Here is a 24,492-nt window from a genome sequence, read left to right as displayed (position 1 = left end):
AACTGGTAGTCCATTTGTCATAGGTACTTTGGCAACTCTTGGTATTTGCCCAATTCCAAACGTAATGACGCGAATAGAATTTTCATCAGAGTCGGCCAAAAATAGCAACTCTCCTAAATTTTAGGAGTGTGATCCTTTGTATTCCAGGATAATCCCCCATTCCCAAAGCTTGTTCTTTCCGAATATTTGGACGTCCTGGAGTCCACCAGACCCCTTTCATATTGGGAAATGTCTAGGCGGCTGGTGACAGGTGGTGTCTATCGCTTCATTAAGCACTTGACATAGTTTGCAATCACTTCAAGGCCTGGTGATCTGTCTTCATAGTAAATTCCTGTCCATAAAGAAAAGGTTTCCACTATTTCAAGGCTGTGATAACCCCTAGCAACTCTTTGTCATAGATTTTTTTTTTTTTTTTTTGTTGGGGTTGTGTATCATTTAACTTTCTGCTGTAATACGCCACGGGTCTTCCTTCTTGTTGTAAAACTATGCCTATGGCGAGATTATGGCATCGCTCATCACCTCGAAGGGATCATCCCATGATGCGAGTTTAAGGACTGGTGCTTCAGGAAGCCGCCTTTTGCAGAGCAAAGAATGCCTCTAAAGCCTTACTTGTGTGACTGAAACTTTCTATCTTCTCGTCTTCACTTTCTTGAGCAAATCTGTCAATGGTGCTGCAAGGTTAGAAAACCGATCCATATGTGAGCTACTATACACTTGGCACAACCTACGAAGGAATGTATCTATTGCGCTGTCTTTGGAACGTCCCAATTGACAATTGCCTTTATCTTCTCAGGGTCAAGGCAAATTTTGTCTGAGCCGATCACATAGCCCAGGTACTGGACTTCTTGAACTCCAGAAATGCTCTTCTTTGCATTAATGTAGAGTTGGTTGTCTTGCAAAAGTTGCAAGACCTTCTGCCCATCTTCATGTGCTGTTCTGTAGTGGTAGAAAAAATAAGAATGTCATCCAAAAAAATGAATAGACATATACCGATGAGTACGGCGAAGACTCGCGATATCATCTTGTTGAATGTCGCCTGTGCACTGGTCAAACCAAAAGGCATGAGCACAAACTCATAATGACCTCGTTGTGGTCGAAAGGCCGTCTTTGGGATATTGGCCTTGAAAATTTTGACTTGATGATAGCCACTTTTGAGGCCGATCTCGGTGAAGTACTTAGCACCGTTGAGTCTTTCAAGGATGTACTCTATCCTTGGCTTGGGGAAGTTATTCTTGATTGTTAACTTGTTCAAGGCTTGGTAATCCACACAGAGACGTGCGGTCTTATCTTTCTTCTGCACAAAAAGAATTGGTGCAGCAAGGATGAAGGCTTGATGAAACTAGACCTAAGCAACTGTGCTAATTGCGTCTCCAACTCAGCTTCCAACGCCTTGGAAAGACGATACAGAAACTTACTGGGTGGCTCAGTTTGAGGTACCAAATCGATACGATGGTCATCAGGATGAGAGGGTGGGTGTCTTGGTGGAAGATCATCCCCCAACATGATGTCCTGAAACTGCTAGAGGAGTCCCGTCATCTGTGGTTCTAATGGAGTCGGGGTGGATGCCGCTATCTGCCATGGGCGGACATAGATCATCACACACTTAGCTTCCTTTCTAATAGCTCTACTAGCTTGAAGGTGGGAAATAAGTGGAATATCTTGAATGCTCCGATCCCCGTGAATGATAGTAGGCTCAAGCAAAACTTTGACGATCGTGAAGGTGTCCTGCCTCCAATCGGGAATGGGGGCATACTAGCGGAACCATTGAATTCCAAGGATCATGTTGCACCCGAGAAGGGGCGAGACGATGAAATCCCTCTGAAATTGAGCTTTCTGGACTATGAAGGCAAATTGTTGAACTTTCTGGGAAATATGGGTACGTAGGCCAGGAATGAACCCGTCCATGTCCAAATGATACGGCACAAGGGCACATTTCATCTTGGTCGCGAACTGCGGAGCGATGGCATCTTCTGAATTGCCCATGTCAAAGGGAACAACAAATTGTTGCCCCTTCGTTGTACCATAAGCTCTAATAAGACCTTTCTGACGCTCCTCAACTCCACCCTCCTGTTTATCATTGAATACCATTGCGGGTACCGCTTTCAAAGTGGGTAAAAGCTGAACGGCATTGGTGGGTGAGGGTGGGGGTGGAGGGGGTGGTACAACTGTGGTGGTAGTCAGTGTAGAGGTTGGTTGTTTGCCTTTTTCCGCTTGCCATTTGGTACAATCCTTCTTGGCATGTCCCATGTGCAGAAAAAACAACTGTTCTCTTTAAAGTACCGCTCCTTCTCATCTGACTGCAAGAATCCTCTGGTAAGTCCCTCCTTGATCTTTTCTTTAGGGGTCTTCTTAGGTCGATCTTGTCGCTCCTTTGTAGTGCTAGTCTGACCCTTCTTCTTTTGGTCCTTGTTGTTGGGAGCTCCCTTACCTGCATGCTGGTTAGACACCTGGTTCTGTTGGGTGGTTTGCGTCTTCTGCTACTGACGTTTGGGGGTGACTGGAGCGGTCTTGGGCTTGCCTCCATTGAGCATCATCTCATTATTGTGCAAGAGTCAAAGCCCTGTCATAAGTCTGGGGTTCAAAATTTCGAACGGGGAAACGAATGTTTGCATCCAATCCCCAAATGAACTGCTTGAGCTTCTCCTCTTCGGACTTTTCCAACTGTTGAGCTGATGTGATCACTTTGTTGGAGTAGGTGAGCACAGGGAAACCGTTTTGGGTGAGTTTGTAGAACTCATCTTCGAGATTTGTCATGTACTGTGGAGGTAGAAACCTGGTCTTCAAATCGGACACAAAGGTGTCCCAATCATAGTTTGGTAAGCTAGTGTAGGAATTTGTGTGCAAACGGGACCAATGTTGCCATCAAGTGACTGCATCACCTTTGAGGTGTGGAGCCGCCATATGGACTTTGTCTTGGGTATCTGTGATCTTGGAAAGGGGAAAGTGGGCAACAAATTGGTGAATAAACTGAGTCACAACCGAGTGGTCGCACTTGCCGTCGTACTTGGTGAAGTTCGATGAGGCACAGATAATTGTTGTCGAGGCTATGGCTGGGGTTGTGGAGGATTGAGAAGGGTGGAAAGAAACTACCAGTGTTTGGAGTGTCTGTTGGAACTGGTCCCTGAAGTCTTCTAAGGCGTGTTGCTCGTGGTTTGTCTTCTCTTCGAGCTCCGCTTGCAATCGCTCCTCTTTGGTCTTGTGTTTGGCTTTCTCTGCCAGCTGTTCGGTCAGTCGTGCTTCATGGTCTCGCTCTTTCTTTTTAGTCATCCATCGACACCATTGTTCCATTGAGGAACTTTGTTCTTTAGATGTCTTCTGTTGGGCCAAGGTTGCCTATTCTGGCAGTTTTTTTTCTATTTGCACTCTTTCGAGTTGAATCTGGAGTTGCCTTATCTGCTCCTTTAGCTTCTGGTTGTCTTCGTCTTCTTTTTGTGGAAGTGTTTCTTCGAATGGTTCTTCTTCTTTAGTGATGTCTTCGGAGCTTGATGCCATGGTAGATGGGCAAGTGGTTTTTCCCGATCTCAGCTTTACCATCCACAGGATGCTCTCACCCTAGGTTGCCTGGTTGAATCACGTCCCAAGCTCTGATACCACTGTAGCATGCGCCGAGCTAGGACCGCGTGAAACAACGAAGCCTTTCTTTAAACCTGAGTTTAGTGAGTCTTTAGCAATCCTTTAAAACAACATACATGAATCTGAAAGAGATGTAGAGATGACACTAGATGGGGTCCCGAATTATCCACTGAAGGCCCCCCCTGCAAGCAGGAGTATTTTCTCTATTTCTTCTTTTGGAGAACTATATACAAGCTGAACTGTGTCCACAAGATTGAGCGGACAAACTGATTGACTGACCGCTAAACGCAAGGACAAAGTGACCAAACGCTGGGCAGAACTGTGCATAAGCTGTAGGCGACTGTGACGCTATCTTCAAGAGAATACACCGGTCTGAGATTGAGGGTTGGTGTGCTGAATGCTCCTGAAGAGACTGAGCTTCTTTGCCTTGGGCTGAAAGCACAAGAGTGGCTGTAGGTATGCAAAGGCAGGAGCCTAGGCATACATGCTTGACTTTGCTTGATAATCTCTGATTTTACCTGCTGAATTTTGGAACTGAACAAGGCTTGAATTTTTATATGGCTACTGGATGCTGGTCGGCCTGTTTTGGGCTGGTCGTGTAACGGAAGGGAAGCTGTAACACGGAAATCTTATCAATCATGAATACTGATCAAACACATGAACATGCCAGAAGAGAGAGAGAAGAAGACAACTCTTGCTGTCCCAAGAAGAGTCGGCCAACAGCTTTTTCAAGGCTTGTCGCCAGCCGACCAGCACCTTCAAACAGTTGACCAGCACCCACCAGCCACTTGGATGGTACTGGACTTGATGGCTAGCAGTAGGCAGCTCTAGATCAGGTCGACCAGCTCCTCCATGCACTAGAAAAAACATGTGATCAGCCCAAACACGAGTTCCCTCCAGTAATAGAGCTTGTCCTCCAAAAATTTCTCAAGCGTGTGCTTTTTAGGTCTAGGATGGGGCGCCTACGAGCTATCAGCCCATAATCTGTCCGGTGCCTGGTCTTTGGCCGCCATGTGTATTAAAATAGTCCTGCCAAGTGTGTTCAACTCATAAGTTTGTCTGGTCACTTATAAGTGAATGTGAACTTGCATCAATAAATATTAGTATATGAAATCATAAAGCTGTAAATTGAGTTTTCAGGGACACTTACCACTTGTAAAACACACGTAGACCACTTGTCAGTCCCAAACATGTGTGCACATACACGTCCAGAGGGTGCCTAGGCGTCCCCGGCCCCATGGACAACACATGCAGCAATCAATCTGAGGCATTGTCCAGGCAAACAAGACAAGTCATCCAAGTATAAACCTAGGCAAATCATATCGCCTACACAACATGTCAGACATTTGGGATTTCCTGTGGGATGGAATCTTTCACTTCGTGGTGCTACAAATAGGGTGCTGCAAAAAATTGGAATATTGAAAACTCTCTACTTGGCCACTTCATGTCAGATTGAGAATAGTTCAATTGATTTTGATAGCTTACATTCAGTTTTTTCTCCCTCGTGGCATGGTCTAAAAACCAAATCTCTTGTTTTATGACAAAAACTTGACACACAACAAACTCAATATCACGAGAGAGAGGAGATGAGAGAATAAGGGATATGTGAAGGCTTGTAAGCAAAGCACTACGAATGGCTCACAGTCACATCAACAACAACACACACAATGATCGTTTGCAAGCATCAACACAACACAGTACACAACACCAACACCAAATATCGGGCTCGAGATCAGAGGTTGTAGAATCTTGCAATCTTAATGCTCGATTGGCTATGGTCAAGAGCCGAGAACATCCAGCTCTCCAAATGCACTCTTGAATCTTGGGGTTAAAGGCACAAGAGGAGTCTTCTTGAAAGCATTTCCACCATCTCGAACAGGAAAAGCTTCAAGTTTTTATGTCTTCATGATGTCTTCTTGGCAATGGTCTTCCCTTCCCACTCGTCCGTGGTGGCTTCTCATGAGCTACTTGTCTCTCCCTGTCACACACTTTTTTTTTTTTTGGTAAAACCAGTTGAAATTGCATTATATCATGAATGTACAAAAGGGTTAGGCATCAGGAGGATGTCTAAACCCTAGAACTCAAAAAACAGCAGTAAAAAAGTTGTATGCAAGAGCAGGGCAGTGCTCAAGAAAAGAGCCTATGCCCTATCTATCAGAAACAGTAAAAGAAAAGCTGAACACAAGAAACATCCAAATCTCCCTCATGCACGGCATCATATAAAGACTGCCGCAACGAGGCTCGGAAGAACTCATAAGGCTGCTGAAGGGGTGAATTCAGATATGTATAATTTCGCTGTAGCCAGAGGGTCCACAAGGCCCAATATCTGATCCAATATCTGCTGCACCTTATCAGCTTCATTGTCACAGTATTCTCTCTCCCTGTCACACACACACACAAGGTTAAATGGCAAGCCAACAGCCTCTCGGCCTCCTCTCTCTTAGGACATGGACTTGTTGTATACAGATTTGTCTCATAGGCCAATCTGGCCTTCCATAGACGTTAATATATCTTTTCTTTCTTTTCTTTCTTTTTTTTCTCCCAATTCGAGTTGCTTGTTAGCATTCTCTTTACCCCCTTTTCTGTTCTCCCTCACAAGCTCCCCCACACCTCTTTTTATAGTGTTCTTCATCATGAAGGGTTGATCAGTCCATGCTCTGTTTGGTAGTGGCCATGTGGCCATCATCATGTCTATGCCATGCCACGCCTTCATGTGCCTGAGAAGGCTTCTATTCCTACCGATGATCAGCTCCATGCCGCCTATACCTGCGTTGGTGCCTTGCCTACCAGCCACGTGGGCCATTGCCCATACCATTTCTATCTTCTTGATCGGCTCTGGCCTTCCATGCTGCACTGACTTGTCCACGAAGACCCCTACCATGCCGTCCGTGCCCATTTATTGCAATCGGCTAGCAGTCACATGGCCAGCCCATTGCCTCCCCATCTCTTTCCTTTCTCAGCTCCCGCATGAGAACGCCATCACAGTGCCATATTTGCTTACAAAGTGGCCGTTGGCCAGCCGACTCCTCTTCATACTACACTAAGGTTTAAAACCTTATTACTATGTTACTGAAATTTCAAAACTACTAGCCTGTGTTCACACCATGCCACTTGTCCGAGGCCACCATAAGACCATCACCTCACCCCAATGTCCCACCATAAGGTTCCATGTTTAATGGCGACACCTTATTCAGAGCAAGTGACACTAGCACTTCAAGACAACTCCATCACCATGTTCAATGCTTGAGTGTAATAAAAGGTCTTCGAATGCCATCACCCATTGAGACCAGAGTACAATGTCATGGGAGAAGTGACACATGAATAGTCATCATTTGTTGAGCCCGTTGCACATGCACACACATTGTGCAACAAGCAACATGCTATATATACAAAGATGAGTTGATGCATCATTCAAATCCACAATGCAAGCATACTAGTTGATGGTTAGTGCACCCATGTCGTCTAGCGGGCAGAGGATCCTACTACTCCAACACAAACACAAAGTGCATTCATTTGAGTATACCAAATCTCAACACACACAGCCTTGGTGACTCCTGTACAAGGTTTTGGGGTTTGCCAATTTCTCCTAACAACGCTTATGATTGTAGCTCTCTGCTTTAATGCGAACAAAGATGCATTTCACAAATGGCAGCTAACTCATTGGGAAGTTTGATTTGGCTCTATGACGGATAAGATTTGACCTTATCCTAGTTTCTCTTTCCCTCAGGTTTCAGTTTTAGGTTGATTATTCCTATGCCTTGGTTTGTCAATCGAGTTAATAAGAATTGGCACCTCACTAAGACAACCCGTTGGTGGAAACAAAACCTAAAGAAAATCTGTTATAGTAAATTGCCACTCAAATCTAGATTGTTTTTGTGGCGATGCTTGTTGGGAGTGTTCCAAGTTGGAGAATTTCTTGAAAAAAGACACATAGCTACTGCGAAATGCCCTTCTTGTCGTTGCATAAAGGAAACAATGATGCATCTTCTTTGGTCTTGTCTGTAGACCAAAAGTTTCCTTCGGCAAATTTCACATTCTCTTCAACTCAGATTTCCAGGGTATTCCTTCTCTAGATTTTTTTGGATTTTTGGCAGGTGGTCTTCTAGATTGGATCATCAGTTGGTTTTTTATTCCATAAGGATTGCACGCTATCTCTGTTTTTCGTCAATCCTTGTGTCAATCTTTGTTTGATAGCATCCATTTGGATCAAATCGATGATGGCCAGCTGGCTTTGTTTTTTCAATGCTTTTACCTTGTGTGACTGCCGTAGTCACAAGGGACGGGGGATGGTGACGGGGACGGGACGGGGACGGCCATAAGTAGGGAACGGGGACGGGGGAGGGAACGGCACTCAAAAAATACTTTTTTTTAAATTTTTCTACTCTACACTTATTCTACTTTGGAAGTACATCAAAAGGAGCACAAATTTACACTAAAATGGCAAGCTTTTGAGTCATATTAATAATTTAGTAGATACAAAATGAGTCATGACTCAAGAGTCAGGAGTTAGGACTAAGCCTTAAGGAGGCAGAATACATGGACGGACTCAAATGAGTCAATGACAAAAAAGTGCTGAAGACTAGAGGCTAGAGGCTAGAGCTAAGTAGTAAGGCCCATGAATCATGATCCATGAATGATCATCCACGTGAAGTGCTCGCCTCATGGTCATGGTGGGTAGCTTGTGCCAAAGAAGCATCACGCTCATCCTCAGTCTCATCCTCACTGGCATGCTGCTCCTGCACCTCATCCTCTTGTTGCTCTTCTTGTTGACTCATCTCCCACTCGGTGAAGGAATTTGCCTTCTTGGTCACGCTCTTGCAAAGCATTCACAAGTTCGCGCTGACGAAGACAAGGTCATTGGCACGCTCTACCCCGAGTCGGTTCCTCTTCCTAGAGGCAATGTGGCTATAGGTACTCCAAAGTTGCTCCAAGCAAGAGAAGCTGACGGCCTGGCTAAGTATGCGGATGGCAAGCTGCTGTAGCTCCGGTCCATCTGAACCAAAGTCCTCCCACCATAGAGCAGCACCAAGTTTGGAGCGGTCAACCTGTGCATCATGACAGCCATAGGAGCCATGAAATGACCTGTACATCGAAAGCTGGTCCCTGATCTTGCGCCCAACTAATGCATCAGGCACAAGACGATATAAGATGATTCTCCATCCAGTGCTCACCTCCCGGTCCACCACATAAGCTGCTGCATGCAATGGAGAGTAGTAGGAATTCCACCTTCCTAGACACAAGGCATGGATCTCCTCGTATCTGTCTTCGTCAGGCACGAAGTCTTTCAACTTCTCTATCATGCGATCCATGGCCTCGTAGACCTTGCCTATGCATGGTTGCATAGCGTCTACAATCCTCAATAGGTGGACTATGGGCCTCACCATAGCATTTGTGGTCTTCACACGCTCCCACCAAGAGGCGTCATCGGCCTGTAGCCTACACTCTTGGCCAGTGTTTGTACGGGACTCTTGCATGGCGATAAACTCGTCGCTAAGGAAAAGCCCCCCCAAAGCACCGCTACAATCCTTCAACCGGCCCAACATGAGAAAGTTGTAGGCAAACCGGGTGTCGGAATATTTGAGGAGAGAGAGACAGGACCTCTTGTTGAACTCATGCCGAAGTCTTTGGTGGTTGAGGACAAAGGAGACCATGGTGTTGGCCTCCTCAATGAGCGGGCTGATCCATGGTAATGCCCCGATGTCTTTGAGGAGGTTGTTTAGGCAATGAGCCATACAAAAGGACACCGTGACATGTCCATACATACCTTGGAGAATAGCTCCCGCCGCCCTATTGGAAGCCTCCTCATCCGCAACAAAGCCCACTACATGCTCGGGGCCAACGATCTCCATGGTGGTAGCCCACTCCGCCGCAAGCACATCCGCGCTCTTCCCAGTGCCGGATGCATCATGAGATGAGATGAAGTACATCTCTCCGCAGGAATATGCAACCATGCCGTGAATACTCCTCTTGCGGGTGTCACTCCATCCATCCACAATGAGGGAGACTCTGTTCCTCTCCCATTGCCGCTTTGTGTTGTTGGCCGCTTGCTCTACAATGCGCTTCTCCTTCTCGAGCAATGTAGTGCGCAAGCTCTCGGATGAGGGGGGCGTATAGGTTGAGCCATACTCCCCAATCTTCTTAACCATGACCTTGAAGTATTCCGACCTATTCAAGAAAGTAATTTACTAATGAGAAGGGGACTAGGATGATGAAAGCATGAATGATGAATTGGCAATGATCGATTGCACTTACCTAGCCGCTTGAAAGGCAATGTGGTCGTGGAAGAAGAAGCGGGCCACCGCCATATCCACCTCCTCCTTCAACTTGGGGTTCCAATTCTCCCCAAGTGTAGATTGTCGCCGTGGACCACGTAATGATTGAGAGGCCGTGGAGATGGAGGGTGCTGGCGTCGTGGATGGAGTAACATTCCGACTTGATGGTGAAGGTGATGGTGTGCATGATCCCGATCCACCACATGACTCCATTGTAGAGGCTTGAATTCCTCTCCCCATCGTCGCGGGATCCACGGCCACTCGTGGTGTCCTTCTTGTGGCTTCGACCGCTTCGTAGACGCTAAGCTTGTCAAGAAGTTCCGGTCTCTTCTCGGGCGTGACATTCGTGCAAAACCTCACCTCATGCCCACTCTCATGCAAGAGGTGGGCTCGCACTTTGTCGGCGCCACCCGTTCGCCGGTACGGGCAAAGCTTGCATACCCATGGCCGAGAACTGCCTCCATGAGCGGATGGGGTGTAGTTAACCTCCTCCCACCATGTCCATCCCGTTGTCCTTCTACGAGAAGCCCCGGCACGTGAGGAGGATGCCATGGTTGAAGATGGCTTGACTCTTGAGCCTTGAGGAATGAGAGAGAGAGAGAGAGAGAGAGAGAGAGAGAGAGAGAGAGAGCCTAGAGGCTTGGAAGTTGGAAGACTCACGACTCAAGAGGCTTGAGGGAGAGGTGAGAGAGAGAGAGAGAGAGAGAGTCTAGATTCTAGAATCTAGATAGTAGGGCGGCGGCCTGCGGGCCTTGTGTGAGAACCTAGAGGCTTGGAACTTGGAAGTTGGAAGCTAGACGAAGCTTGAGCCTTGAAAGCTTGAGCCTTGAGAGTTGTGTGTGCTTGTAGCCTTGTAGAGGCTTGTTCTTATATAGATAGGCAAGAGAGAGAGAGGAAAGCCTCAAGGGCAAGAGAGAGAGAGAGAGCCAAGCCTCAAAGGCTCAAGGCTCAAGGCTCAAGGGCCAAGGCCCAAGGCCAAGCCAACAGCCATAAACGGCTAGAAACGGCAAGCGCAACGGCCGAAAACGGCGAGCGCAACGGCAAAAAACAGCCAGCAACGGCTCTCTGCCGTCCCCTCACAAAGCTGTCCCCGTCCTTGCGGCGTCCCCGTCCCCGTCCCCTGTGAGAAACGCGTCGTGGGGGACGTCCGTCCGTCCTTGTCCGTCCCCGATGCTGTTCCGTCCCGATTCGCCGTCCCCGCGTTCCAAGCAGCCGTCCCCTCCATCCCCTGTGACTATGGTGACTGCTCTTTAAGAAGTTTGCCTCATTTTTGAGGACTTCTTTCTTTGTATAATGAAGAAAAAGAACATAGCTTTTTACAACAAGAAGAGAGGTTATGAGAAGCGAGCAAGCCTATCCCTCGTTGCATAATCCGCATGCGAGTATATAATCAACAAGAAAGATAGAAGCAAGCATGCAAGCCATTAACACAAGAGCTCAAGACAACTCTAACTCAATTATGATAATGGGATTGTGTCTTTCTTCATCGTTGAAAATGTCTACGTGGCCTCGTATTTACAAGTGTCCATCCACCGGCTACCCATGGTATGTCCAGGGGCCCAAAAGCTAGATAAGCTAATATCTAGGCTATGTAGATAGAAATTCCATCTTAGGCAGAAATACACATGTTGTAGGCTCGGCTACATCCCATAACCTTATATCATTAAGCCCATGGAGCAGTTACGAATGGTGGTACAAAAGTGGTGTTGGCGCATCAGAAGTATTGTTAATCAAATGTGGTTAACACACCCCCCCTCCCTAATTCAGATTTCATCCTCGAATGAGGCACAGTAGGGAGTCAAGCTTTCTACAACAAAAACGGTTCGTTCAAGAAAGGTAGATTCAAGACTTTCTCCAAGGGAGCTCAAGTAAAGAAGGATTTCTCAAGGAAGTCTTGTAACTTCTATGGGAAACCCAACCACGAAGAAAAAGGCCTACCTTGCAGGTGAAGTAGAATCCGATGAAGAATTTTAGGAGAAAGAAGAGGTCTCACCTGCCTTATGTGCTTAAATGTTCTTGGAGAGATTCAGATTCTTTCATTTTTGTACCATAAAATTTTTGTTTAAAGAAAACCTTGGAATTATTAATTTTATTTCCAAATAGATTTTCTAACTTATCCAGTAGTACTTTTTACTGGCTTATCTAAATGAAGATGATGGATGAGATTGTCGGCGAGACCGAGGCCGATATATGCTAGTGCCTTGTCATTTCGGTCATTCCAAGCTTGAACTTGTGGAGATGTTGATGTGTCCGGGAGAACCTGCCTTTATAGCCCCGTTCGAAGCACACCACCATGAGGAGGAAACTGCCACTAGCACCACAACCCAGCCGAAACATCAATAGAGGGCACCAACACACTCAACTGACGTCCCCAGATGCTCAGTTGACACAATTGAACATTTCAACACCCTCCCAACCTCCCTATTCAGTCCAGCTGCCCACTCAAACTATCCTCTTAAGTCAGCTCTCACCTCCAGCACCTTTGATTTTCCAACTAAGAGCCCCTCGTGACCTCAACTGACTCCTAGCCAACCAAAATGGCTTCCAGCTGCCACAGAACTAAAATACTTCCAAAGTCCGCTTCTTGTCCCCAGTCAGAAATCCATGCTCGAGTTTCCCAAAATATCCTCCTCAGTCAGCTAGCCTCAAAACCTTGTAGGAGAACCTCTGAGAATCAGGGAGTTTCCCTCAATGCACCACTACCTGACAACAAACTCTCTTGATTGCCACAAACAAATCAGATATCAAATGTCCACCTGCTTCCGAATTCTGATGGCTTACCTCAGTCCAAAATGGGTCCTCCAGTATCCTCTATAATCCTCCAGGGTTAGCAGACCTTATAGCTACTATCCCTAGACTTGGATTATCTGCCGACCCTCTTCTGACCTTTCTTTGAACTTCTACTTGCTGAGTTCTGCCTTAGAAATCTGGCACCGAACTGTTTGTCTCAGAAGCCTACAGTGAATCAGAATCTTCCCCAAATGTCCTCAGATACCTACAAACCCTCAGGTATCTTTCAACTTGATGAGATATCACACAATTAACTTTTTGCTGACTACAGCTCGCACCCAACTGCCTCCGAGTTGACTGTCCCCAACCAAGTAACTGAACTGAACCAGCGGATGTAGGTATCCTCTCCTTTGCGTCGCTAGCACCTCTAGAGCCTCAGAACTCTTAAACCTAGTTAGAACCCAACCTTAGAATCACTTAGTTGACAACAAGTGTTTTATTGCTGACACAAAAACCCTATCAGACTACAAAGTCTTCTGACTGTTGACAGTTGTCCTCTGACAGACCTCCAACAGTCAGTTGAGACACAGAATCACTTCCCCTCAAAACAATTTGAAATCAAGGTCCCTACACCACCTGTTGATAATTCTGATGTACAACTGACTATGGTTAGACCCTACACAAGCTAACGGACCCAGCACAGACTCAACTAGAGTTAGTTCTTCACTCACAGCCTTAACTTCAATAGAATTCCATCCAAACAACACTGATTGAACCAAAACAAACAAAAGAACTCTTCAATTTCACACAACTTGACCTTTTGTGAATTTTAAGAAAACTGCACAACTCACAATAGACCCTGAGAATTGGGAATTGAGCAGATGAGAGAAAACATCAACAGAGTAAGAGAACTCTCACACAAATAGCCTCAACAAAAACTAGATTTGTATTCTCAACCCTATCAAGATCAATAATAACAAAGATATGCAACAATAGCTTGCAAGCTTCAACCATCCAACACAACTGGGAAGTGTTTTGAGCAATCCTTGCTCTAATCCAAGTTCCAACAATGATGCAACCTGAGAGGTTATGGGACACCAATTTCCACACAAAATCCTCTATCACCTCTGCTCTGGAAACATCTAAGTCTCCTCTAGCAGTCCCCACGCCCCTTCTTCTCGGAACAAGCCAATTGATATCCAACAAGCTTCACAGCAAACTTCCCAACAAAAACTAGCTCTCCTGCCACTCTGTTCTACAACACACAATGCTCTTTTTTTCTTTTGCCTCACCACGCAATTGCATTCTATCTCCAAGTATACCTCAACTACTCTACCCAATTTTGTTGGCTATTCTCCATGCAACAGTCCTCCCTTCACCTAACAACAGCTAATAACAACTAGTTCACTAATGCGCAAATATCCATGCAACAATCCCCTATTTCCTAAGTTCTTAATCATACCCAATTTGTTTTTTCTTCTCTTGGGGCTGGGATGGACACCTCCATTGAGCATATCCCTTGGGCCACAAAAAATCCTATCAACGTCTTCACACCTTCCAGCTTCTCATCGGTACCTTTTAGCACGTTTCACACTCCATGCATTAGGAGAAACCTAATCTTTGTTTGCCAAGTTTATGCCTGAAAACCTTTCGAAGGTGATAACGAGTCTCTGGGAGTCCGTGGTGGTACAGAGGAGACTTTTAGCAAGGATAGATAGCAACACAAAGTGTGGTAGAGAATAGAAGTGCACACAGGTGCAAAGCCTAGGCGGGAAGCAAGGCCATCATGGCGCAAGTCATTCGTTGTAGGTCATCGACTGTTAATGACAACATTAGCAGGCTTCAAAGGTGTCACAACACTAGGAGTTGGGCAACAGGCGGAGCAGCTAGGTGTAGGAGGATTTGGGCAGAGCAGTGGTGGCGACCAGTTGGCATGAATAGGCGGCGGCGATGAGGTGGCAGAGTAGCGGCTGGAGGGTTTGAACAGCGGTGCACTGACACCACTCGAGATTGGCAGTGCTAGTGCCGCCTGAAAATGTCGGCAACGGGCTTTGGGTTGTGGCAGCAGTGCTCCAAAGTGGTGATAGCAAGGCAAACATGTTTTGATATCATTTTTTGACCTTGGGGTTAGCAAACCAATAGCTATGGAGGGTCATGTACATCCATGCTGTATGTGTAAAAGAGAGAGAGAGAGTGTGAGATGTAGCAGTCTGAAAGCAGATGATTGCACCGTACAATGTAATGCTTGTATTGATTGTTTTGAAGTTCACAAGGTACAATGCTTTTATATTCTGAATGCTTTATCTTTCTCAACACTCTACTCATGGGGCAATGACACTTGGCTAAACCAATGACATCACTGCTTACACACAAAACACTCTAGTGGCTATAAGAGGTAGTTCACACACACTTACTCACTTACTCACAGAAATGGGTGTTTACACACATACAAGTTCACACTTAGACACAAGCAGGTATGCACACATGAAGACTCCGAAACTGAACATCCACTAGCTAACTGCCATATCGCACATGCACTTCTCCCAAGGTAGTCCACAGGCCTGCGCACACTTGCCAAACTCCTCACCAAGGTTGGCCCACCTATACCATAGTTGAGGTGTGTCACATATATATAGGTATCTCCCAACTTGAACTAGGTGGGTAGATAATTGGTTGCAATAAATACTTCAACATTTTCACCCATGGTCTCACTCATGGCATGCAAGGTCATAAATATTGCACAAATTCTCACCAGTGCTGTTTGACTACGTAATCTGTCCATCCGTTAGTGATTCCCATATGCCATAGCATCCCAAGGGCTTGATGCATGCCAAGAAGGGGGTAATGTTAATCCATTGATTTGCCTATTTACAAATTGTAACAGAACAACGTTAGTGGGTCTTGGCATAGGATGGCTAATGGGTATGCCTAGGCCAATGTTTTTAGTATTGATAGGTAGGGAATTATAGATTGTAGAGAAAAGCTAAGGTTTAGTGGAGGAAGACTGAAAGTCTATGTGTGTTGTTTCTTCAAGTCATCTACTCACTTTGTGTATTCAAGTCGATTTGTCTATATTCTGATAGACTTTACCATTTTTTTGTATCCTATGTGTTGAGTCCATAATCTTCTTGTTTTTTGATTAAGTCAACCTTCTTATCTCTTGGAGTTTATTATAGAGAGTTTGTTGGTTTTTACATGTTTTGTAAGGTGTGAGATTATGTTAAGCTTTTAGCTTAATGAAATATTCTTAAACATAATTAAAGAGATTAGTACTTAAATACTTGAGTAAACATGAGGCAAAGAGTGGAAAGCTGTGTTGTTGCATTGAGACACAAGGCCTTGTTAATAAATAGGGCCTGAATAGGTAGAAATGAATAGACACATCCTTGACAAAAGATGTGACTCTTGAATGAATATGTCCTTTGGACGTAGAGATGTGTCCTTTCATCAATAGATAAATCCTTTTGAAGAGATGTCCCATGTGATAGGGTATGGCCCTTCACTAGTGTCGTTTCAATGATTGAAGGCTAATCAAGAGTAGTTAGAGAGATAAAGTCACAATCGTGACATTCCCTCCCACTTAAAATAAGACTCCGGCTAAATATGGGACTTTTGATGTTGCTGAAGATCTTCGTCATTAGGCCATTTATGCTTGTGGTGAATGTTGCACTGAGAAATATTCCTCTATTGTCTTGTTGTCGTGTTTTAAATGCTAAACCCCAAGTTGTAGCATCAGCCTTTAATGTCTTCGTCTTTGTCTACTTTGAAATGTTGGGCTTGAAGTTGACTTGGCTAAGTTGTGGTGTAGAAGAATCTGAAGGTTCATCCATGAATTCTCTTGATACTTGAATAATATTTGTCGAAGTGTTCAACTTGAAAATAGTGAAGTACTCATCCAATTTATTAGAAAAATGTGTGAAATTCGTTGCAATGTTGAAAACATTATCCTCTTGTTACATATTAATTGTGTCATCTCATGTGGGTAAGGTTGAAACAAGTGTTATATCTGCTTTTGTAATCTTTGTATCTTCAAAGAAGTCCATTGTTGGTGACTCATCATGTTGAGATAAAGAATCGAAGGACTTTTCAAGATCATCTTGCTGTTCTTTTAGAGTCATGCTAGAAGAATCCTCGATGTCATCAAGTACCTCAATAAAGTTTGCCATAGATGTTTGAAGGTTAGGACCAACATGAAGTGCATGAGCTACTGCATGTTTTCCTTTTGAATTATTGGAGCAGTCTTCTGAAGTTGAAGGTTCCACATTACGGTTTTGAGGAGCATTGGGTTATTTGGGGAATTCAAACCATCTATGGTTGCCATTACAAATTGTGCACAATCTTGTCTTTTGTTGTTTGCGAGAAGATGAGGCTATTGTAGGGCGAGGATTGCGAGACTGGTCACATCCAGAGTTCCATCCACGATCAGATGCACATGGTTGAAAGAATTGTTGACGTTGAAATGATAAGAAGATGACCCTTCCTGTTGCATTGAATGTTGCCGAGGGGAGTTGGGTCGGAATTGAAAGTTGCTTGATGAGGATTTTTCATAACCTTCACAAGTCATACGTGAACCGTTGCCATAGCGACCTTTAGAGGGGGATGTTTGAGAATTCAGATTTAGATCCGCAACATGCTTGGTGTAATGAATGGCTGTAGGAAGATCGACAGGGTTGTATTTTGCACATCGGTACGAAGTGTAGGGTTTAAACCTTCAATGAAGGCATGAAGCTCATCCGTTGGGGACAAAGAATCAATCTCTAGTCTCAGATTAGTGAGATATAAGAAGCCAGAGAACTAGTTTGGTCCAAGTGGCATAAATGATTTCAAGCTTGGAAATCCCCATTGGCTGGGATAAACTGCTTACGAATGACCCGCTCAAATTTTTCTCACGTCGTAATCGTTTTTCCAACATGTTGTCACCGTTGCCACCAAAGTCAGGCAATATCCTTAAGTAAGGACGCGGCAAGTGTAATCTTCTTGGCATTGGTAAGGACCATCAAGTCAAAATATAGGCGAAGTTTGTAAAGCCATTGTTCGAAGTGTACGCTTATGCGCTGTCCTCCATAGGACTGAGGAGGTTTAATTTACAATTTCTTTGTTATACTGGCTTGCAAAAGATGATAAAGAGTCTTAAAATTGTCACCTTCCATCTTAGGGGGAATGCTGTCTTCATATTCAGGTACTAATGATGTAATGTTGATTGCTTGGTATAGAACTGGTATGAGAATAGCGATCCGTTTGCAACTATTGGAGCTGAGAAGCCAATGTGGCCATGGACTCTTGAAGTTGCTGTTGGAACTGTTGTTTGCTGCATCTACTGCAAAGCCTGTTGCCAATCTGCTGGAGCTGGATTGCGAGGCTGGTGGGTTTGGTCCTCCATAGTAGTAGGCTGAAATGAAGACTCTGCAAATTGAGGCTCTAGGGGTTGTGGTTACTGACGCCTTTGGGCCCTAGTGAGAACCATCAGCAGGTGGGTGAAGCAAAGCCATACTGTGAACTAGAAAGGGTAGGTTGCAAGCTGGGGAGCTTGCTAGAGACCATCATGTATAGGTACGAAGACCAGTTGGAACTGAGAGCATTGGGACTAGTTGTAGCTGATGACGAGGGAGCAAAGAGGGTTTTCATTTTTTTAAAGCCATTGATCCTGATTTGCACACTTGAAGTGTGTGGTACTGGTATGATGAAGAATTGTTGTTTTCTTGAACATCAAAGAGCCACATTGTTTTGGCTGATGTTTGTGTTTTTTTGTTTAATGATTTACCCACTAAATTTTAATGGAAAGAGCACACGTGGGAAACCATGAATGATACTGGTGCTTGTGCAAACCCACTATGGAAGAGTTCTGCACCTAGGGGCCAAGCACGTGTGCTGCAAAGAGAGAGAGCACGGGCTGAACGCTGCTAGGGAGGAATCGTTTTTTTCTCAATGCTGATTTTTTTATTTTTTTGTGTTTCAGAGGTGGTGTGGGCTGGTCGTTTGCGTTACAAATTTTTTTTTCTTTCTCTTGACAATCTCTTTGCTTTATGATGATGGACTACACCCACGCCTCTTCTTCACAATTACATAGGAGTATGATCACAACTGTCTCTCTAAGGTGGCTTCTGCTTTTGGTAATCCACGTTGAAGCGTGCATGCATAAAACAGAGGGTGTGGGCACCGTGTGGTAGTTTGCAATCGCTGCATAGAGGCGGTCATTTTTCTTCGTTTTTTGTTGTGGCCGAGTTGTATGTGGGCTGGCTGGACACGTTCGCTCGTCATGTTGTTATAAAGGGACCGGCTGAAGGGTTTTTAAACCTTAGAGCCTTAATATTATAAGGCTAAGGTTATTAGCCTTAAAATCATGTAAGCCACGTTAAAAAAAAACAGTCATGACAATTCATAATGAAGAGGGGCCAATGTATGCATCTATGCAGCTTGAAGGGACACGCGAGCAACATTCGAGGCCTAGAAGGGAAGGGAGAGGGAGCCAAATCAGGCATGTGTCAAGGCCAGTAATCCTTGGTGAGGCTACAGCTTGCCACCCTTTGTAGAAAAGGGCTTTCTGCATAATTGGGAAAAGCTAAAAAAATAGCCAAAATTGGGCAAGGGAAATAAAAATGGGGCTTCCATTCTTTCTAGCTCTTCCATACAACTCGGGCTGAGGCCAATTCTAGGGTTAATTTATTGATTTAGGGTTAAGGTTTTCTGGGTGTGGGCATTCTACAGGTTGGATCTTGTTTGCTCTGATACCACTGTTAAGCTTTTAGTTGAATGAAATATTCTTAGACATAATTAAAGAGATTAATACTTAAATACTTTAGTAAACATAAGGCAAAGAGCGGAAAGTTGCGTTGTTGCATTGAGACACAAGGCCTTGTTAAATAGGGCCTGAATAGGTACCAACAAAGAGGCACATCCCTGACAAAAGGGTGCGACTCTTGAATGAATAGTTATGTCCTTTGGATGTAGAGATGTGCCCTTTGATAAATAGATGTGCCCCTTTGAAGAGATGTGCCATGTGACAGGGTGTGACCCTTCACTGGTGTCCTTTCAATGATTGAAGGCTAATCAAGAGTAGTTAGAGAGATAAAGTCACAATGGTGACAGATTGCACACTACCTATCACCATGTTGGTTTGCTAACAAGCATACAATGGGCATTGATTCTAAAGCTTGAGTGAAAAGAATTAGCAAGCTATGAGCTTCATTCTTGTTGGAAGCTTGCATTGGAAAGAACTAAATGCACGTTGTGAGCTTAAAAAACTTGCAGGAAACTAGAATTTGGCTTGAATTAGCTTAGAGACTGGAAACAGAATCAAGAAATGAGGTATTTGGTTGGAAAACACTGAGCAAGAAGTCCCTAGGAAGGGTTGATCTCGAGGGTATATCAACCCTAAGAAGGATTGATAAGAAGTCCCTAAGAAGGGTTGATCAACCTGAAGAAGGGTTGATCTTGAGGTAGAGAACTTTTTCCATGTAGAAAACTTCTTATGCAGGTTTTTGCGAAATAGTGATTTTCTGTGAGCCACTGATTTGCTGTGAATTGGTGTTTTGCTGCAATTTGGATTTTGGATATGAGTTGGTGTTTTGCTACAATTTAGTGTTTTGTGAAAAGTTAAAACGTAAGCCAAAGTTGGGCTCTCTTTGGTGACCAAATGGACTGCCTTAGGCCTTGTCTAGGACAACCGCTACAGTGTAGCTATCCTCATGGCTAGTGTCAAACTCTGGGAAAGGACATATATTCAATCCCGTATCAACCCATTTAATAGTCATAACCTCTGCTGTCATTGCACACTTAGTTTACATATTTGTCTTTGTCATGACATAGAAAATGCTCAGTTATCGATAAGCAAAACAATCTAGCTTAGGAAGAAGTGTTTTGAAATACTATAGTTTATGTGCACTGTTCTGATTGTGTGACATGTATTTCATCAATTGCAGACACCAGCCACAACTAGTGATTTAGAGAGTAGATAGGGCCTCTGGTATTGGAGTCACCGCTTCAGATCACACTGAATCAGGACATGGGAAAAGTCAATCATTAATGGAAATAAAAAGGAGTCACCTAAGTGAGGGCTAGGCACTTATGACAATTATCCTTGAACTCTATGTTTGCTGCAACTTTTGAGAAACTTGCAAATTAAAAAAAAAAACAGTAATATAATCCTGAATTTATAAAAAAATTCTGACTAGTATGTTGAATATATCAAGAAACGGTAATTTCTGAGTTGTTTGCAAATTTATCACAAAACAGTAATAATAGAACCTTGCATTTTATTCTTCCGAATTCTTTGCCAGAAAGTACTGAGTTCTTGGTTTTCAGATGCTGAGAAAACTGGCTGATGAACCTGGTATTGATTGGACCAAATGGCATGTTTTTTGGGTTGATGAACGTGTGGTACCTTTGAGCGACAAGGATAGCAACTTCAAGCTGGCAATGGTGAGCTACTACGGCAGTGAAACCTTTTCCAAGTAATTAGGGTATGGGTAATTAACGTTGGTCTTTGTGGGATTTTGGGTTGAGTATCATCAATGATTGCGTAAGTCTCGTGGCTTAGTTCATTTTATTGGTTAATAGTAGTCAATCCAACTGTTGCAAGTTTTGCTTAAACTAGTTTTTTTTATAGTGAAGATGTATTTATATTAATAATAAGAAAAGAGTACATATAAACTGTGGGTTAGTCTTCTCAAACAATCAAGAGAAGAACTACCCACAGAAACTGCTCAATCCAATATCTCTTAGTGAGTAGTTTCATTGTATCTGACTCCCATCTGTTTACACTCACCAGACTAGCAATGTTAGCTTTCACGAAACAGATAACCTTCTTAGGATCTACACTTTGCATTCCATCATTAACAAAGACCAGAGTGTTCCTCGTAGACCAAATCTTCCACAGGCATGTAAATCTTGCAAATCCAAAAAGGCTATTACTCTCCTCTGCTGGACCAATCTTTTTACCCAAAACCCAATGGGACCATGTACATTGCAGCCCAAAATGTCCTTCCCCCATTTAGAGAGCTGCATCCAAAAGGATCTTAATGCCGGGCAATCCCAAAAGGCATGCTTGAAATCCTCGATGGTTGCTTTGCATCTTGGGCATATCCGTGAGGCCATATTTCTGATCATCAGCTTACAGCCTAACGGAAGAGTCCCAACCTTGATTCTCCACAAAAAAGTCTGAGCATGTGTTGGCAGTTTGGATCCCCAAATTCTTCTGCATCTGGACTCCCAGCATTTGTCCGGCCAAGCTACTTTCCATATTGTATTGAAATGTTTAAAATCTCTCTTCTCTTGCATTAACATCTGATAAAACTTGGCAGTTGATTCCCGACCAAGGGGAAGTCCATGTGTCCACCCCCAATCTTTGATCCACCTTTCCGTGAGCTTAGAAGTATTGATAGTTAGCGTCTTGAGCTTACCAATAATTACATGGAGATGATTCTTATCAAATCTTGAGAGACCATACATGACAGATAGCTGTTCATCATCTCTCCACCCCAGAAGAGGACCATCCCAGAAATCCTCAAATCTGTTTATCCCTCTGTTGTTGAGTCTTTTGCTCACTTTTGGCTCAATGAGGGCTAACGGAGGGAAAAAAACTGGGGACCACCAAACATTATACACGCATAGTGAATTTTCCGTGATTCTGGGAGATCCTTGCCATTGAATGAGGGGAATGAACCTCTTCCATTTCTTAATCAGAAATTCAGCAAAGGGCAACTTAAACTAGTTTTTTAAAGCCTTTTCTGCAATGTGTGCAACTTTTTCTGCTTTTCTTTTATGAAATTCTAATTCTTTACTTTCTCTTTTTACGTAAAACTGAGGATTCCCTTTGTTGAGACAGTGTGTCCCATCATGTAGGTCCTCATACACTTCTAGTGGTCTTTACAATGTCCCGCCTCTCGGGTTGCTGCCTTAATAGTCTGTCTCTGTAGTGCCTCAGCTCTAATAAGTCCAGTTTCAGATGTGTGATCTCTGTAATGCCCACCCAGCCGCGGTCAAGATCAGCCTTGCTTGCCCCTATAATCATATCGTTCTCCCTCCTTCGTTGCTCAAGCCAGGAGTAAACAAGAAAGGCGCCCAGCTGTCCGAGGAGCAAGATTGCGGTCACCCGTTCCGAAAACGCATCACCTTCGGCAAGATTAATCGTATTTTGTTGGAGCGCCCTTAGTACTGGGCCCACCTTGGCAGAGCGATGCTTAGCCAGGAGACCCCTTGCCCGGCCTGTGTGTTCCTCCACCAGTGGTCAAACCAGACCGGTAGCTGGGCCAGCGCAGCAGACCTGTGACAACGGCCAGAATGCCTTCTTGAAGAGACAGTGGTAGTATCTGCGTATCTCATAATAAATATGGGCATATAAGTATGTATTTCTTCTCAGACTGGGTCTCCCCAAAACTACAGCCTACGTACCCGTGTGTGTCCCGTGGAATGGCCTCTGTTCTCATTTTCTCAATCTGAAGGCAATTTTAAGACACCTTCAACTGATCAATGGCAATCTTCATGGCGTGGGATACGTGTCTCTGATTGAATCCATCCCCAGTGACCCTCAATAAATGCTCTGTGTAGGAATGGAGCTTTGGGGAAAGCTCAATCGGGATATCCATGCTTGGTCTTAAGCCAGGTCAGATCTAGATAGGTGAAGCAGCTGATCTCTTGCTGTGAGAGATCAAGAAAGGGGGGGTCCAGGATATCGTCAAAAGGGGGGATACGGTCCATCTGAAAGCCATGTGACTCCAACCAATTGGTGGTGCTAGTGCATACCAACAACTGCACCCCTCAGTGCCAGCTGTCCAGAGGACTCCGTATGTGACGTCCTGGAACATGGCATTTATGACAAGAGGGGCTGATCCCAACTTGGCCAATACTGTGGTATGTGGCACTAATGGCTTACTCCTGATCATGTGTGAGAGCATCATAACCTGGAGTCTCTCCATTGTCCTCCATTCCTCCTTTCCCAAGTCTCGAAAAAAACGTCCCATACATCACCGCCAAGCAGACCAAAGTATCAAATAACCAGCATTTAGTACTAGGTTTCTGGTAGTGATTTAAAAGACAATCCCTCCAAACGAGCAAGGGTGGCATATCCCTGTACCAATCATGCCCATCCGCATGGGCTAGCAAAGGGCCTAGCATTACTTGACAGGTCCCTGTTGGCCTAGGTGGGTTGGTGTAGACAGACAGTTAGGGTTGGTAGAGTACACACTCACACAGAGTGAAGCAAGTACCGAGTACACAGAAAATGGTGATAAATGCAAGGCTTGAGATTGCATTGGAATGTGTGGAGCATTTAGGTTAACTCCGTAATGTCATAATACAAAAAGTGAATGGTGTCCTTTCACATCAGATCTCCAAGGGGAATACCCCAAAGGGAAAAAGTGCCCTTGGTTAGCCCATGTTTGGTCAAGTAGGCATGAAAACAACATGCAAATTCAATTTGCAAGCACGCACATAAAGATGCTATGCAATGCAGCATTGGTATGGAAAATCCCCGTTCATGAGACTATACCAAAAGAGACGTGTTCCAGGCAACTACACGAGGTACCAGACCCAATGGAACACCAATCCTCGAGGCATTTCTGGGCATGTACTCACAGCCTCAAGTCCCAAGGGAAAGCCAAGTCACAGCCGAGGGTTGCAGGAGGCAAGCTCATGATTTCTGTTTGAACCTCTGTTGGAACTTGGTGTTAGTCAATACATGCTCAACTGATGTTTATGTTTGGAGATGAAGATCTGAATAGTTGCTGCAGGGAACTGGCTGCATAGTATCCCATTGTTTTTATGTTTTTTCCTCTTGTTTGAACTCAGGGTTGTTGTGACTGGTTTTGTATTGCACAAATCAAGAATACAAATTGCTTGGGTTTAATCCTGTTGTAAGTGGATGGTTGAGTTTTATGGTATTTTAGTTGTCATGGTTATCATGCTTTGATTGAGATTGTTG

At 44.4% G+C, this 24,492-nt stretch overlaps 1 protein-coding gene across 3 annotated transcripts in view; it reads left to right on the top strand.

Annotated features, from left to right (window-relative positions):
- Positions 1-24,492, top strand: part of LOC147620858 (putative 6-phosphogluconolactonase 1) — a 104,148-nt gene that overhangs the window by 46,456 nt on the left and 33,200 nt on the right. For all 3 annotated transcript variants that reach the window (XM_086825125.1, XM_086825126.1, XM_086825124.1), the window contains exon 3: positions 20,877-20,993. In XM_086825125.1, coding sequence (XP_086681251.1) covers positions 20,877-20,993 — 117 coding nt within the window. The remainder of the gene's footprint in view (positions 1-20,876; positions 20,994-24,492) is intronic.

This window comes from Cibotium barometz, chromosome 31 (assembly GCF_041138505.1).
Source record: "Cibotium barometz isolate CiBa-2024 chromosome 31, ASM4113850v1, whole genome shotgun sequence".
In the NCBI taxonomy this organism is placed as follows: Eukaryota; Viridiplantae; Streptophyta; class Polypodiopsida; order Cyatheales; family Cibotiaceae; genus Cibotium; species Cibotium barometz.
This window is presented reverse-complemented; position numbering and strand designations above follow the sequence as displayed.